At 33.4% G+C, this 14,544-nt stretch overlaps 1 protein-coding gene across 6 annotated transcripts in view; it reads left to right on the forward strand.

Moving 5' to 3' along the window:
• The window catches only part of BDP1 (BDP1 general transcription factor IIIB subunit), a 122,930-nt gene that overhangs the window by 51,773 nt on the left and 56,613 nt on the right, over positions 1 to 14,544 (forward strand). For all 6 annotated transcript variants that reach the window (XM_012527949.3, XM_012527950.4, XM_012527953.4 and 3 more), the window contains exons 15-22: positions 879 to 1,083; positions 1,852 to 1,985; positions 5,549 to 7,655; positions 8,285 to 8,466; positions 8,923 to 9,145; positions 10,298 to 10,473; positions 11,434 to 11,644; positions 12,940 to 13,076. In XM_012527949.3, coding sequence (XP_012383403.2) covers positions 879 to 1,083; positions 1,852 to 1,985; positions 5,549 to 7,655; positions 8,285 to 8,466; positions 8,923 to 9,145; positions 10,298 to 10,473; positions 11,434 to 11,644; positions 12,940 to 13,076 — 3,375 coding nt within the window. The remainder of the gene's footprint in view (positions 1 to 878; positions 1,084 to 1,851; positions 1,986 to 5,548; positions 7,656 to 8,284; positions 8,467 to 8,922; positions 9,146 to 10,297; positions 10,474 to 11,433; positions 11,645 to 12,939; positions 13,077 to 14,544) is intronic.

The following is a 14,544-nucleotide window of genomic DNA, read 5'->3' on the forward strand; positions in this document are numbered from 1 at the left end:
TGACTAAGAAGCTTATTTATAGCAGTGGGTTTCAGAAAGGAATAGTTAACTTTAGTTTTAATATTTAAAAATCTGAAACAGGCCTCACTCCAATATGAATCTAAACAAATGGATTGTGACCTGTACCAGGATTATCATTTATACCTGAATCTGTGACTAATGCAGTGCATTACACAATAGTACTATGAATGCAGAATAGTATTGCATGCTTCTCAGTTGTGGATTTTTCCAGTTGTGTAATGAAAATTTGGTTAAAAAGTACTTTTTATATTCAGGCTTCCTGGATTCTTTTCCAAAAAGAGAGGTGTAGTTTTATGAGTATGCTTGAGGATATTCTTGAAGACATTTGTGGATTATTTATTTATGTATTTATTTATTTATTTATTTATATGTATTTCTCTCCCCATCCCCCCATTGTCTGCTCTCTCTGTCCATTCACTGTGTGTTCTTCTGCGTCCACTTGCATTATCTGGCAGCACTGGGAAACTGTGTCTCTTTTTGTTGTTGTTGCATTATTTTGCTGTGTCAGCTCTCTGTGTGTGCAGCGCCACTCCTAGGCGGACTGCACTTTTGTCATGCGGGGCACAATCCTTGCACATGGGACACCCGTATGCAGGCGTGCCCCAGCGTGGCACGACACTCCTTGCATGCGGCAGCACTGCACGTGGGCCAGCTTACCACACGGGTCAGGAGGCCCTTGGGATCGAACCCTGGACCCTCCATATGGTAGACAGACGCTCTGTCAGTTGAGCCACATCCATTTCCCTGTGAAATATTTTATATTCTAAATGGCTGACTTGTTCATACCTGGGAAAAAGAAATTCTGAGGAACAAGAGCATGTGAATTCAGAGTAAACAATGATTTTGTTTCTTTGCAGTTCTTCTAGATTGAGTGAAAAAATATGTCTGCAGGAAGATAATCAACCAAAGGCTTTCAGACCTGCACGACTAATGAGGGGCCGATTGCAAAGGCCACAGCCAAATATAGGTAAAGCTGCAGAAAGAAAAGAAATTCTGGCATCACAGGAACCAATTAGGGCTGATGAAAAAAGGAATGAAAATGATTCCTGTATTGATAAAGACGTAAGTACTCTGATACCACCTCTCTGATTTTGTTTAAAAAATGCACAAGCCTCCCATCACCTCTTGGATCATTTATTAAATTTATAGCCAAAGTCTTATAGTCAACTACTTTACTAATTGTTAAACCATTTAGCTCTCAGCTCCCTGGGTTGTGAGTTTTCACATACTTACCTTACTTGCTTACTTTACTTGGTTTTCCGTATTATTTAGGGGGTATTTGAATTACCATTCCCTTTTGGAAATATAGCTAGAAATCTGAATTTAACATTGGCTTAAACAGAATAAAATATAAAAATTCGTACTGAAATATAATTCCAAAGACAGAGATATCATAAATTATAGATTATTTACATAATAACTAGTCTTTATGATAAAGGTAAAAGTTGGCATTATTTTAGATATTTTTAGATATTGTAGGTATTTCTCCTGTTATATTTCCCAAAGTCTATATAATGTGATGATAATAATCAGAAGGAATTAAAAAAATAGATCCCACAGCATAATTCCAACAGATCAAAATGAAGTGATTACCTGCTTTGGGAGGAAAAGAATAGGAACTTTTGATGAGGTAAACGTGTTACTTATGAAATTCTAAGGTTTCTAACAAGAAAACATTAGAAAACATCCCTTGAATTTCATTTAATATTCAACTTTTTAAATCATTTTCCTTCTATACAAATACATTGGATAGAACTTTAAATGAAATTATTATAAATATATATTTTATGATGAAACCTAAAACTTAAAAAAGCACATTTTTTTATTAAGACTCCTAAACAAATGGAAGATCAGTCATGTAAAAATTTTGATTGTGGAGACATCACATTGCATTCTGAGAAAAAAGATTCTTCATTTCAAAATATAGTCCTAGATGAACCCAAGACTCTTAATGAATGTCTAAGGTAAGCATCATTTTAATGTTATATAATTTTTGAATTTTTAATAAAATTTTAGAAATCTGTTCATTTTTAAACAAAAGAGAATTAGACTAATATTATCTGTTGCAAAATGTTTAAAATATGTCTTCACTTTCAAGGCATTTATGTCATAATCTGTGGATTTCTCAGTTATGAGTGGTTTGAAGAGCTAGGCATTATAAATTATATCTTGAATTAACATGTATAGTGTGATCAATTAAATTAGATATCTGTGTCCAAATGTGAAAACTCTACGTACTTACTTAATATTTGTATCTTTGGAATTAGGACAATCACGTAGTGCCTCTATTAAATTTTATGTAAAACATATACTCTTCTGAGCAAATGCTCCTTGTACTTGTTCTTTCTCTTCAGGAGGATACCAAACCACATTTATAGAATTATTAGTAAACTTTAAAAAAAATTTCATTTTGGAAATTTTCAATGTACACAAGACCAGAGAAAGCAGAATAATGGATTCCCATGTACCTACTTCATCCAGTTTCAACAATTATTACTATTTCACCGGTCTTTACATTTAAAGTATGGCCTATGCTATATTTTTCTTACAGCTGTTTCAGCCAATTTAATTAGTACCTAACCTGAGAGCAAATTTAGTTTTCCTGATCTGCTTTAATCTTTATTAGAAATGAGAAAAATTCCTTTATTCTTTGCTCCCTCTCCTACTCTTTTGCTTCTTACCTTCCTTTCTCTTTCCCTCACCCCCCTACCAAAATATTTTACTATTCTGTCACAGAATCTCTGGGAAGAAGGCCTGTACATATTACATTACTTGTTGCAGATCTCTGATATAGATATTAATTACAGATATCTAGCAGTTTGGCTTTTTTTAAATTTCATTTTTCTAGTTTAAGGCAAACTCCATTTAATATAGTTTATGTAGATCAGTAGAAAAGTATGTTCTTTCTGAACAGCCTCTGGGTTTTAAGACTCTGATTTATGTTGTTTATAATTAATATCCAATCTACTCTCAACAACTTTTCTTTCGCAGGCAGTGTCCCTCTTGCTTTGGCATCAGGCCTTTCTGGACTTTGAATCTCCAGGTCTTTAAAAATAATCATAATGTTCTGTGTTTTATCAAATCATACTCCTATTTATATCTAATAGGCAGTTCCTTCTTGTAACCCCATTCCCCCATATCCCAAACATTTTGCTCTGTTGAAGGTGCTATGTAAGTGAAAGATAATAGGGGAAAATTCTTAAATGAATGAATTAAAAATTCTGTTTTCCTAGATAAATTAGTGGATGTTTCTTTGAAACTCACTCTTCTAGGCTAATGTTGTATCCTGTCTACGTCTTGTAAATATTTTGAGGTTTGTGTCATGGTTGATTACTTACATTATGGAAGTTTACAGATGTTCTGGGTTCTTAAACTCTGTATCTTAGAAAAACACAGGAAGCAGATTTATAGTTTTATGCCCATTCCTTCTCCTACTTCTCTGATTATGTTCCTCTTTCTTTCTTAGCTTTTCTCAAATTTGTGATCTTAGGAGAAAAGTAATCTATTTCAACTACATACTGATTTCTCATCTCAGATACAGCCCTTCAGTTAATTATGCACCTGATATAAACTCTGAGAGAAGGCCTATCTTTTTTGTGTGTTTGTTTTTTTGTTTTAAAAAGGCCTATCTTGTTCACCATTATATTCCCAGTTCCTGGCATGTGCCTACCTGGCATGTAATCAGTGCTTAAAAATATCTGTTAACTGATTGTTCATGAACTATAAGAATGTGACATTTGTTTCTTATTTATCTGTGAAAATTAAACTTATTGAAGTCCTTTTATTACTTGGAAACAATCTAAGCCCCTAGAATATAATTATAATGCTGTATATAAAGTCTAATCATAACATTTTATTATATCTTAAAATCTGAACTGATGTTGAAGTAATGAATTTATTAATAAAGACTTTGCTTAAAGCATCTGTATGTTTAAAGAATATGCCAGTGTTCAACATTCAGCTTTATATAAAAGCCATAATGGTGTGTCTTTTTCCCATTATGCCCAAACAAGATTGCTAGCACAGGGACCTCACTAAAAGCTAGATGTTTCTAGTTGGAGATGAAAGTATCTGAAATCGGAAAATAGAATTAAATATATCCAGGACTAACCAAATAAATTTCTTTTAGTTTTTTTGAGTGGTAACAATTATTAAAGTTAATGATGGGTATAAATATCTCAGTTATATAAACAAATAACAATTTGAAAGTTGTCCTGTTCATAAGGAGCTTATTTGTGTTATCAAAATTTGCTTTATCAGAAATAGTTGTTTCAATAAGGAAAGAGGTTAGGGCCTAGAGAGTTTCAAATAAGCAATAACATAGTTTTTTAATAGTTTTTTATATTTTTTATTTTTATGCTTTAAGTGTGTAGTTATATGCTTGTTCAGCCTAATGTTGTGGAATAATTCTAGTATTTCATTTTATCTAGCCTTTACCTAAGAGTAATAACCTTTCTTAACCTGTCACTAGAACCCTTTCTTTCAATTATATATTTTTATTGATTTTACCATCCATTACTTTGATAAACAAAACACAAAGCAGCACAAAAGAGCTGTATGGAGAATGCTATTGTTTTTTTCTGAAGAGCAAGGTACTTGTTCTTGGAATTTGAGTGTTCTTTTCCCAATAGCATTAAGCAATTGCAAAATGTAGTTCTTTATTTAATGTGTTCTTTTATTCCCAAATTATATTTTGAAATCACAAGTCCTTAGTGAAATATTTGCACAGGATTTCTCTTTTAAATTTGTTTTTTAAAAGCGTGGAGGGCAAACCTAGGTCTTAGTAATAAAACTATATCTTATTCAAGTCATACCTCCATCCAGCTATTTAAGATGCTGGTCAAATCTGTCCACATAAATGAATTTCATAACTTATGTCAAGGCATTTTTGAGTAAAAGATATTAGGAGTAAAGAAAGAGAAGTAGCAGGCACACCTTGATCTATCTAGTTCCAATGCAGGAGACTGGAAAGATTTTCCCAGCCAGTACTTGCATAGGATTGTATAGATGACATTTAGAAAGGGGCTATTCAGGGTCAATTAGCTTCTCCTTTGACTGACCTTATTAATAAATATCTTTGTTTACAAATATCTCTACATCAGTAGATATAGTTAATTGTTTTAAAAATTACTTTATCTCCAAGAATGAGATTATTTTTTCTCTCCTTTTTTTTTTTTTTTTGAGGAGGCATACTAGGTGTTGAACCCAGGCCTTGTACATGGGAAACAGGCTTTCAACCACCGAACTACATCTGCTCCCCAATTAGAGTTGATTTCTTTCTTTCTTTGTTTTTTGGGAGGTACTGGGGATTGAACCTGGGACCTCATACGTGGGAAGCCAGCATTCAACTACTTGAACTACATCTGTTCCCTCTCCTTTAATTTTTAAATTTTACCCAGAGAAACCTGGGACTTCCTTAATTTTTTTTTAAATTTGAGAGTTCCTGGTGTTTCAGTAGTGATTTCTGAACTATTGTTTCTTCACCTGACTGTCTGATTTAAAACTTGATTATGTGTCTTTTTTGTAGCGTTCAAGAGAATAATAAAGCAAACCCATTCAAACAAGTCCCATTTCCAAGGACTCGATTTCAGAAACCAAAGCCAAATATAGGAAGAGGAACTGGAAGAAGAGACATTTCTTCAAGGGAAAGGGTACCAGAGGAGGTTTTTCCCTCTGGGGAAATGGAAGCAGATTTGGGAGAAATTGCAAGTCGGGAAACCTCCCCAACAAAGAAGGTATCAGTGGAGGCTAATATTAAGGAAATGAAGGCAGATTTAAATGAAGTTGAGAGCAGAGATATCTCTCCCAAGAAGATACCAAAAATGATTGAGGTCACTATGGGAGTGGACACAGATTTGAAAGAACCTGGAAGAGAGATTTCCCCAAGGGAGAAGATACCAGAGGTGATTGATGCCACTGAGGAAAGAGAGACAGATGTAGAAGAAATGGAAAGAAGAGAAATAACTACACAGGAAAAGGCCTCACAGGAGGTCAAGCCTGTAAGTGAAATGGAAACAGATTTAAAAGAAATTGGAAGACGGATTTCCCCAAGGAAAAAGATACCAGAGGTAATTGATGCCACTGAGGAAATTGGGACAGATTTTAAGGAAACTGGAAGAGAGATTTCCCCAAGGGATACGATACCAGAGGTGACTGATACCACCGAGGAAAGAGAGACAAATGTAGAAGAAATTGAAAGAAGAGAAATAACCACACAGGAAAAGGCCTCACAGGAGGTCAAGACTGTAAGTGAAATGGAAACAGATTTAAAAGAAACTGGAAGGGGGATTTCCCCAAGGAAAAAGATACCAGAAGTAATGAATGCTACTGAGAAAATTGAGGCAGATTTGAAAGAAACTGGAAGAGGGATATCCCCAAGGGAGAACATACTAGGAGTGATTGAGGCCATTGAGGAAAGAGAGACAGATGTAAAAGAAATTGAAAGAAGAGAAATAACCACACAGGAAAAGGCTTCACAGGAAGTTAAGACTGTAAGTCAAATGGAAACAGATTTAAAAGAAACTGGAAGAGAGATTTCCCCAAGGAAAAAGATAACAGTGGTAGTTGATGCCACTAAGGAAATTGAGACAGATTTGAAAGAACCTGGAAGACAGATTTCCCCAAGGGAGACAATACCAGAGGTGATTGATGCTACTGAGGAAAGAGAGACAGGCATAGAAGAAATTGAAAGAAGAGAAGTAACCACACAGGAAAAGGCCTCACAGGAGGTCAAGCCTGTAAGTGAAATGGAAACAGATTTAAAAGAAACTGGAAGAGGGATTTCCCCAGGGAAAAAGATACCTGAGGTAATTGATGCCACTGAGGAAATTGGGACAGATTTTAAGGAAACTGGAAGAGAGATTTCCCCAAGGGAGACAATACCAGAGGTGACTGATACCACCGAGGAAAGAGAGACAAATGTAGAAGAAATTGAAAGAAGAGAAATAACCACACAGGAAAAGGCCTCACAGGAGGTCAAGACTGTAAGTGAAATGGAAGCAAAATTAAAAGAAACTGGAAGGGGGATTTCCCCAAAGAAAAAGATGCCAGAGGTAATTGATGCCACTGAGGAAATTGAAACAGATTTGAAAGAAACTGGAAGAAGAGAAATATTCCCATGGGAAGGAGGCATAAAAATGGTCAAGATTTTAGGTGATATGGAGACAGAGCTGGAAGAAACTGGAAGAGAAATATCACCACAGGGGAAGGCTCCACAGGAGCTCAAGACTATAGGTGAAATGCAGACAGTTATGCAAGAAACTGGAAGAGAAATTTCCCTGAGAGAAAAGGTACTAGAAGAGGTTAGTGCCATAGGAAAAAGAGAGATTGATTTGAAAGAAACTGGAAAAACAGACATTTCGCTGATGGAGAAGGTATCAGGAAAGACTTCCATTGAGGAAATAGAGGGAGATTTGAAAGAAACCGAAATAGAAATTTCCTTGAGGGAAAAGGATTCAGAAGAGATCAGTGCTACTGAGGAATTAGTGGCAGATTTGGAAAAAACTGGTAAAATAGATATTCCTTCAAGGGAAAATGAAACAGAGGAGAGTGGTACCTCAAGACAAAAAACTGAGAAAAATTTTATGCAGAAGAGTAGTGGTGACTGCAGCCCTATGTCTTCACTTGATATAAAAGTATGTATTTTTCTGTCCTTTAAAAAATTAATTTTGAAAATTTTTTAGAGAAAAAAGAGCAAAATAATTCCATGATTATTGCCTTTAAGCTCAACATTTAAACATTGTCTTAAGTCCTTTCTAGCCCTAAGTTTCTGTTTCAGGATCTTAAAGAAATTTAGAAATTTACTCTTCTGACAGTTTGAAATTACTCTTTTAGATAAAAAGGGGTATGGGAAATTAGACTGAATTTGTACAAATCCTGTTATGAATGTATTTTGGAATTATTTCTTTTGACCATAGTTGTATCAATTTTTCTCTTTATTTTCTACCCATCCCTCTTTAGTCCACTTTAAAAAGTTCCTTTTTGGAAAGGGTTCCAAGTTTTTTGAAGTTTATGATATTCTAACATTTTTGAGACTAGGTAATGGTATTTGTCATTTAAAAAATTTATAATATGTAATATAAAAGGAAGAATTTCCTGATTTCTAGGTTTTAAAATTTGTAAATTATTTTATTAAAAAATTAAAATCAAACTTTTAGATTTTTTAAAAGAAAAGTGTTTATAATACAGTAGGCTTTTGTTTGAAATGTACGAAATGGTTAAGGAATCTTGTATATGTGCTGATTTATTGTGATTGTTCCTCTAGAACATAACCAGTGAAGTACTGTCAGTCGTTCATATGTCTGTAGCAGAAAAAAGAAATGTCAAAAAGGAAGTATCAAGTCTTTTGAAGACTTCTTTACAGTCTTCTGAACTTGGTAAGGCAGAAGACCAACAGATACGATCTCCAGATGATCAAGAGCAGCAGTTTTCAAATATTAATTTCAGGTACCATTATAGGTCTTTGTGCTTTTAAAGAAAAAGAACATAAAGCTCTATTTGCGGATTATGTTAAACTAAGTGAAGTTTTGGCTAGTAACTATATACTCTATAGAGTTAGGAATTTAAGATAGTTTTGAGAAGACTGAGAAAGGATTGGTGGCATTCTTGGTGGCATTCTGTTGATTGTGAGAATTACACATACAGAATTGTATGTAACACATACTCCCAAGTCAGTGCAGGTTTGATGAACCCATATTTTCTTTGTGCAGAAATGTATAATTCCCAGACTCATCCCTGGATTGTACTGCTCATGTTTTTCAGGATCTACCAAATAATCCGATTTGTTTTCCTGTTAAGCATTAGTAAAATATGCTTAACTGCCAATTTGTAAGGTTGTCTTAAAACTCTTCTCCTACTGTTCCTTCAGTTTATTCTAAAGCTTGATAATCCTTGTTCCAAAAGCAAATCTCTTCCTCAAGAACAGAAGCCTTTTGAAGATAAACCAGCACGTTTTGTGAGAAGTCGGTTCAAAAGACCAAAACCAAATTTAATAAGAACAGCTATAAAGAGAGATAATATGGAAGCAGAAAAGTGTGTACCTGGGAAGAAATTGGGAACTGATAAAATGGAGACTGTTGTCATGCAACAAAACAGTGAAAAAACAAATACCCTCCCTTCTCAAGATGTGAGTGATTTAAGATAGAGTTTTTTTGTTTGATTGGTTGGTTTTTTAATAGTCAATAGTGTTGCTAAAGTGAAACACCTGGAATTAAAATTGTACAAATATTTCTTCTATGTGCCTCATTATATACATAGTTTCTGTAAGAGTCTTGAATGTCTGATGAGCAAGTATGTCATTGGTAGGCCTCTGATGTTTACTCATTTTATAACTGTAGCCAAATGATATTAACAAGTTTCTTCATAGGAAAAACGGGGGTAACAGTACTTCTTTATTTCACTTTGTTGTGATGATAAAATGAAAAGTTATTAAAAGCTTGATAGGCATTAAAGGAAATATTAATTGACTTGGTCCAACACAGATTAAAATTGTCTGATACAGTCTCAAAGACTTTAAAATGAAATGGAATACTCATACATTGGCTATTTGAAACATGTAAAGTATCTTTTAAATTAAAATTCTTATTTGATATCTTAAAATAGCTTTGTTCTTTACTGTGCACCAGCATTTTTACTTTTTCTTCTAATTTTTATATTAAGAAACATTTATTTTTTTCTGAATATAAAACTTTCAAATTGGAAAGAAGTATGTAATCTAAAAGATGAGAGTCCTTTATAATGTCCCATTCCTTCCTCCAAAGTAAATCATAGTAACAGTTTTAATGTATTTGTCCAGACTTTCCTCTGTAGGTATTAATTTTATAATAATAAAATGTGCATGTGTTTTAATTGTTTAATAAAAATAGCATCATGTCTTGCCTTCTGATTTTTTCACTTAACACAATATTGTGGTTATCTTTCTGGATCAGTACATAGAAATTTATCTTTGTAATATCTTCAGTTATGTAGTGATAGCTGTTTGTCTTGTTTCCTATTTTGTATTTGTTTTTCTTTCCTTTGCTTTTCTTTTTGGCTATCATGTTGATACAATAAGTAATCCTTTTATATAAACTTGTAGTTAGTTGTTTGAGTGTTTTTATAGGGTACATTTCTAGAAGTGAAATTGCTGATAATACTAAATTTTGATTGATACTGCCCTATTGCCCTCTAAATTTAGACCAATTTTTTTTCTCGTGCTAAAAGTATAGTATATGAATGTTCTTATTTTACTCTACCTTTATTGACCCTGGATGACCTTTTTTTTAAATCTGCCTTTTAGGATGTGACTTCCCTAAAGTTATCAAGAGCAAAAGACAAATCCTGTCACAAGGAGGAGACTGTGGTAATACCATTTATACAGACTAAAAAGAACCTTTCACTTTCAAAATCCTGTGACCCTAAAGAGGAGTCTCAGTCTCTACAAGCCCAGGAAAAAGACTTAGTTGCTTCTAAGGGGTAAACTGATATTTCTTTTAATATTAAAAATAAGAAAGACACTTCTATAAATATTTCTTCATTTTTATTATGATGTGTTAATGTAAAAGTGCTTATCAAGATTAGTTGGTGTATTTTTACTGACATGGCAGGCTCTTTAAGACAGAAAATCAGATTTGATTCAATAACTTCTAATGCTTGTTCATTGTTAGCTGCTTAAGATCCTATACAGGGCAGCGGACTTGGCCCAGTGGTTAGGGCATCCATCTACCACATGGGAGGTCTGCAGTTCAAACTCCGGGCCTCCTTGACCCGTGTGCAGCTGGCCCATGCGCAGTGCTGATGCACACAAGGAGTGCTGTGCCACGCAGGGGTGTCCCCCATGTAGGGGAGCCCCACGCACAAGGAGTGCGCCCTGTAAGGAGAGCCGCCCAGCGCAAAAGAAAGTGTAGCCTGCCCAGGAATGGCGCTGCACACATGGAAAGCTGACACAACAAGATGACGCAACAAAAAGAAACACAGATTGCTGTGCCGCTGACAACAATGAAGCGGACAAAGAAGACGCAGGAAATATACACAGAGGACAGACAACCGGGGTGGCGGGGGGAGGGGAGAGAAATAAATAAATAAATAAATCTTAAAAAAAAAGATCCTATACAAAGCAATACATTTAGAAATATATATGGTATCTGTTCTTCACTTTTTTTTGGGGGGAGGTACCAGAGACTTCATACATAAGAAACAGGCACTCAACCACTGAGCCACACCTGCTCTGCTATTCATTACTTTTTGAGGATTGAGATGGCTATTTTCTTTATAAAATAAAATAATGTATTTACATTTATAATCACAAAGCAATTTTAATCTCTTCAAATAGTACAAAAATATTTTTATAGTTTTAGAGGAGATTCAAATTTTATATTGTTCTAATAGTTTTCAACATTTTACAGTCAAGCTCCTTCTCTCTGTCCCCTTTTCTAGGACTCAGAGTATAAATACTTTCCAAAAAGAAATGAAGGAAAGTGTTATCCAAACTGCTCGACCAGTAAAGGGCCGACTTCAAAGACCAAGGCCAAACATAAGAAAGATTGAACAGAGACAAAAAGCAGAAAAAAGTGAAGCCAAAGACATAATTAAGGAAGAAAGAACAGTACTACAGAAAGATGACACAAACAAAAAACTCCTTACTGTGGTGAGTTATTGTTATACATTTAAATTGAGCTTTTAAAAATTTCCAGTGATAGCTCAAACTCAATTGACAATACAGGCAACTGACACTTTGCTCAAAGAAACATAATGTATCCAATTTGGTTCAAGATTTGCCATTCTAGATTTTTTTTACGTGATAATAGATTTACTATTTTTCTTAAATAATGAACCTATTCATTGTGAAATGTTCAATCAATAAAAAAGATAGTATATTATAATAATAATAAATTACCTCAAATCTCACCACCACTAAAAATCTTTGATACATCTTACCAGATAGATCTCCATGTTAGCACATGAACACACTTAGATAGATTTAAATAAAGTCATCTTATACATGTTATTTTATTAACTTACTGTTTTTCACTTAATTGTTAAGTGGCTTTCTGTGTCAAAAATATAGATGTACATTTTTAATTGCTGCACAGAGTCATCAAATACAGCAGTTAATGTCAATGTAACAATTAAATAATTGAACAAAATTAAATTAAAAATAAAAGGCAATATAAAGTTTGTAGACAAAAGAGAAAAGACAAGATCCTTTCACTTAATTTCTACCAAAATAAGAAAAAAAAAGTAACAGAGCCTTAGTAAAGATGTTCATTTCCAGGTAAAATTCTTTGCTTTTCCTCATACAGGATAAAATTTTGTTTAGCAGGATTGTCTTACATTTCCTTTTACCCTTTGTCTTGGTAATGTCCTAGAATGGTGAATGAGATAGACTTCAGTTCTTTCAACACCAGGCCAGTGCTAGGTTCTTCTTTGTAACTCCCACAACATCTATCATAGTGTCTTTGCCAGAGTGTTCAATAAATGTGTTGAGTAAGAAAAAACAACTCTAGGTGCATATGTAATATTTTTTCCGTGCACACACACATGCATTGGGGAAAAACTGACTTAAATTCTTTAAATATTTAGTGTGGGAGCAGTGGAGACAAAGAAGACAGTCAACTCTGCCTTTTGTTATATATTACTATAGAATTCCACCTATGTAAAAAAACCAAATTGAGATACTAATCTAGATGACTTTAGCTACAATATAAAATGATTTTTGGGCATTTCAATCTGGATATGGTATCTCAGTATATTTTTTAAAGATTTTAAACTTTAAATCTTTTAAAGCCCAAAACCAAAACTTGTTTTGGGAAGCCAGGTATGATATGCCCAGTTTGAATCTTAATTTTAAAAACTAAATGGCTTTCTTAATGATTAAAATATTTTAGGAGGTATGTTTTGCTATTAAAAAATACATATTAATATGGTTTTTGTCATTTTCAGCCAAATTCTCAAATTGGCCCTGAAATCGAAGTTGTATCCTCAGTAGTTTCAGAATGCAGAATATATGAAAATCAGAGTCCTGTGGTTCTTTTAGAAAACCTTCCTCTTAACACAAATGTTTTAGATGGAAAGATAAGGTGGGTTTGTTTTTTTTAAATCATAAAAGCAGAACTTTTCAAAGATGAAGGTGGGGTTTTTGCATAATTTCAAATTTTTGTGATGATGTTGCATAATGATTTTATATAACTTCATGTTCTGAAAATTTGTATGAAAAGATAAAGCTATAATTATTTATTAAAATCACATGTTTTAAGTCTGCTTCTTGAAATGCTGTTAAAATGTTCTGATTTCTTTTTTCATTTAAAAAATTTATTGAAGTATATCATTCATACAGGAATATACATGAATAATAAGTTGTTTAGTAGAAGATGTGAACTGATAAAACAAACATGTATAACATCATAGAGGGCTCACGTAGGGCTCACTTGACCACCAATATCTTGCATTGTGAAATATTTGCAACAAATTATCAAGTAATTCTCTTAATTTGTAATTTCTCTGAAACATTTGTCAAACATCCTCATTTTTGGTTTTGAAACTAACCTTTTATAGTAGACTAAGATTTGTAATTCCCTTGTATTTTCTTTGGACATATCTAACCTAGTGACTAAAATTCATAAATGTACTTTGCAGTATTTGCTATATAGTATATTTAGAGGTGACTGTGCCTGAAGCCAAATGGTAAGAATGATACCTTTTCAATGAGTTTTATTCCTGGGGTAAAGAAATGTTAACATTACCACTTTTATTTATTACTTGCAATCTCCTTTATGTTTATTGCTATTACAGCAAGATGTATGTTTCTGTCTTTTTGAAGGAAAATAAAACACCTTTGCTTTTCTGGATACCATCTGTGTAACCAGGATGCATTTTAATGATGTATTTATTAATACTCCTGTATGTTTTCAGCTCCCATAAATTCTCTTTGAATATTCCAGCTTCCTTTGTTTATATAGAATTACCTTCCTTTGGTGGTGGCGGGGTGGGCAGAGACAGACGTGATGCTATTGTTTCCTTTTTTCCCACCTAATTAAATGAAGACATACATACAGGATTTGGGCGTATTCTATCATTTGAACAAGTGGTGCTGTTGATTTTGGATGGATTTAAATAATTTCCTTTTATTTAGACGAGGTTTCTAATATGCTTTTGTTTTAGTATGGATTTCTTTCCTTTTTTTTTTTGGTCCTGAAAACCTTTTTATATTGTTTTTATTTTAAGACTAAGACTAGTTTTTAATGTATATTAAGTTCAAGTTCCTTTACTGAGCCATTTCTTTAAACTGAATGTTTAAATAAAATGATTGGTTTTCTACCAACTATGTTACAAATGCTATATAATCTAATCAGATTATATAATTATAAAATAAAAACATTTTTCAGAAATAATCACATTTTATTTGCGATTTTTCAGTGATCTATAAAACCAATCAGTAGAGTTGAAATAAGATACACAGAAGTCTTCCTGAATAAAATAGATGCTCCTGAATATAACAGGAAGGGCTTCTAAAACTCCTGTTTTAGCAGCCTGAATCCATTCCACTGT

Source organism: Dasypus novemcinctus, chromosome 2 (assembly GCF_030445035.2).
Source record: "Dasypus novemcinctus isolate mDasNov1 chromosome 2, mDasNov1.1.hap2, whole genome shotgun sequence".
NCBI classification, from domain to species: domain Eukaryota; kingdom Metazoa; phylum Chordata; class Mammalia; order Cingulata; family Dasypodidae; genus Dasypus; species Dasypus novemcinctus.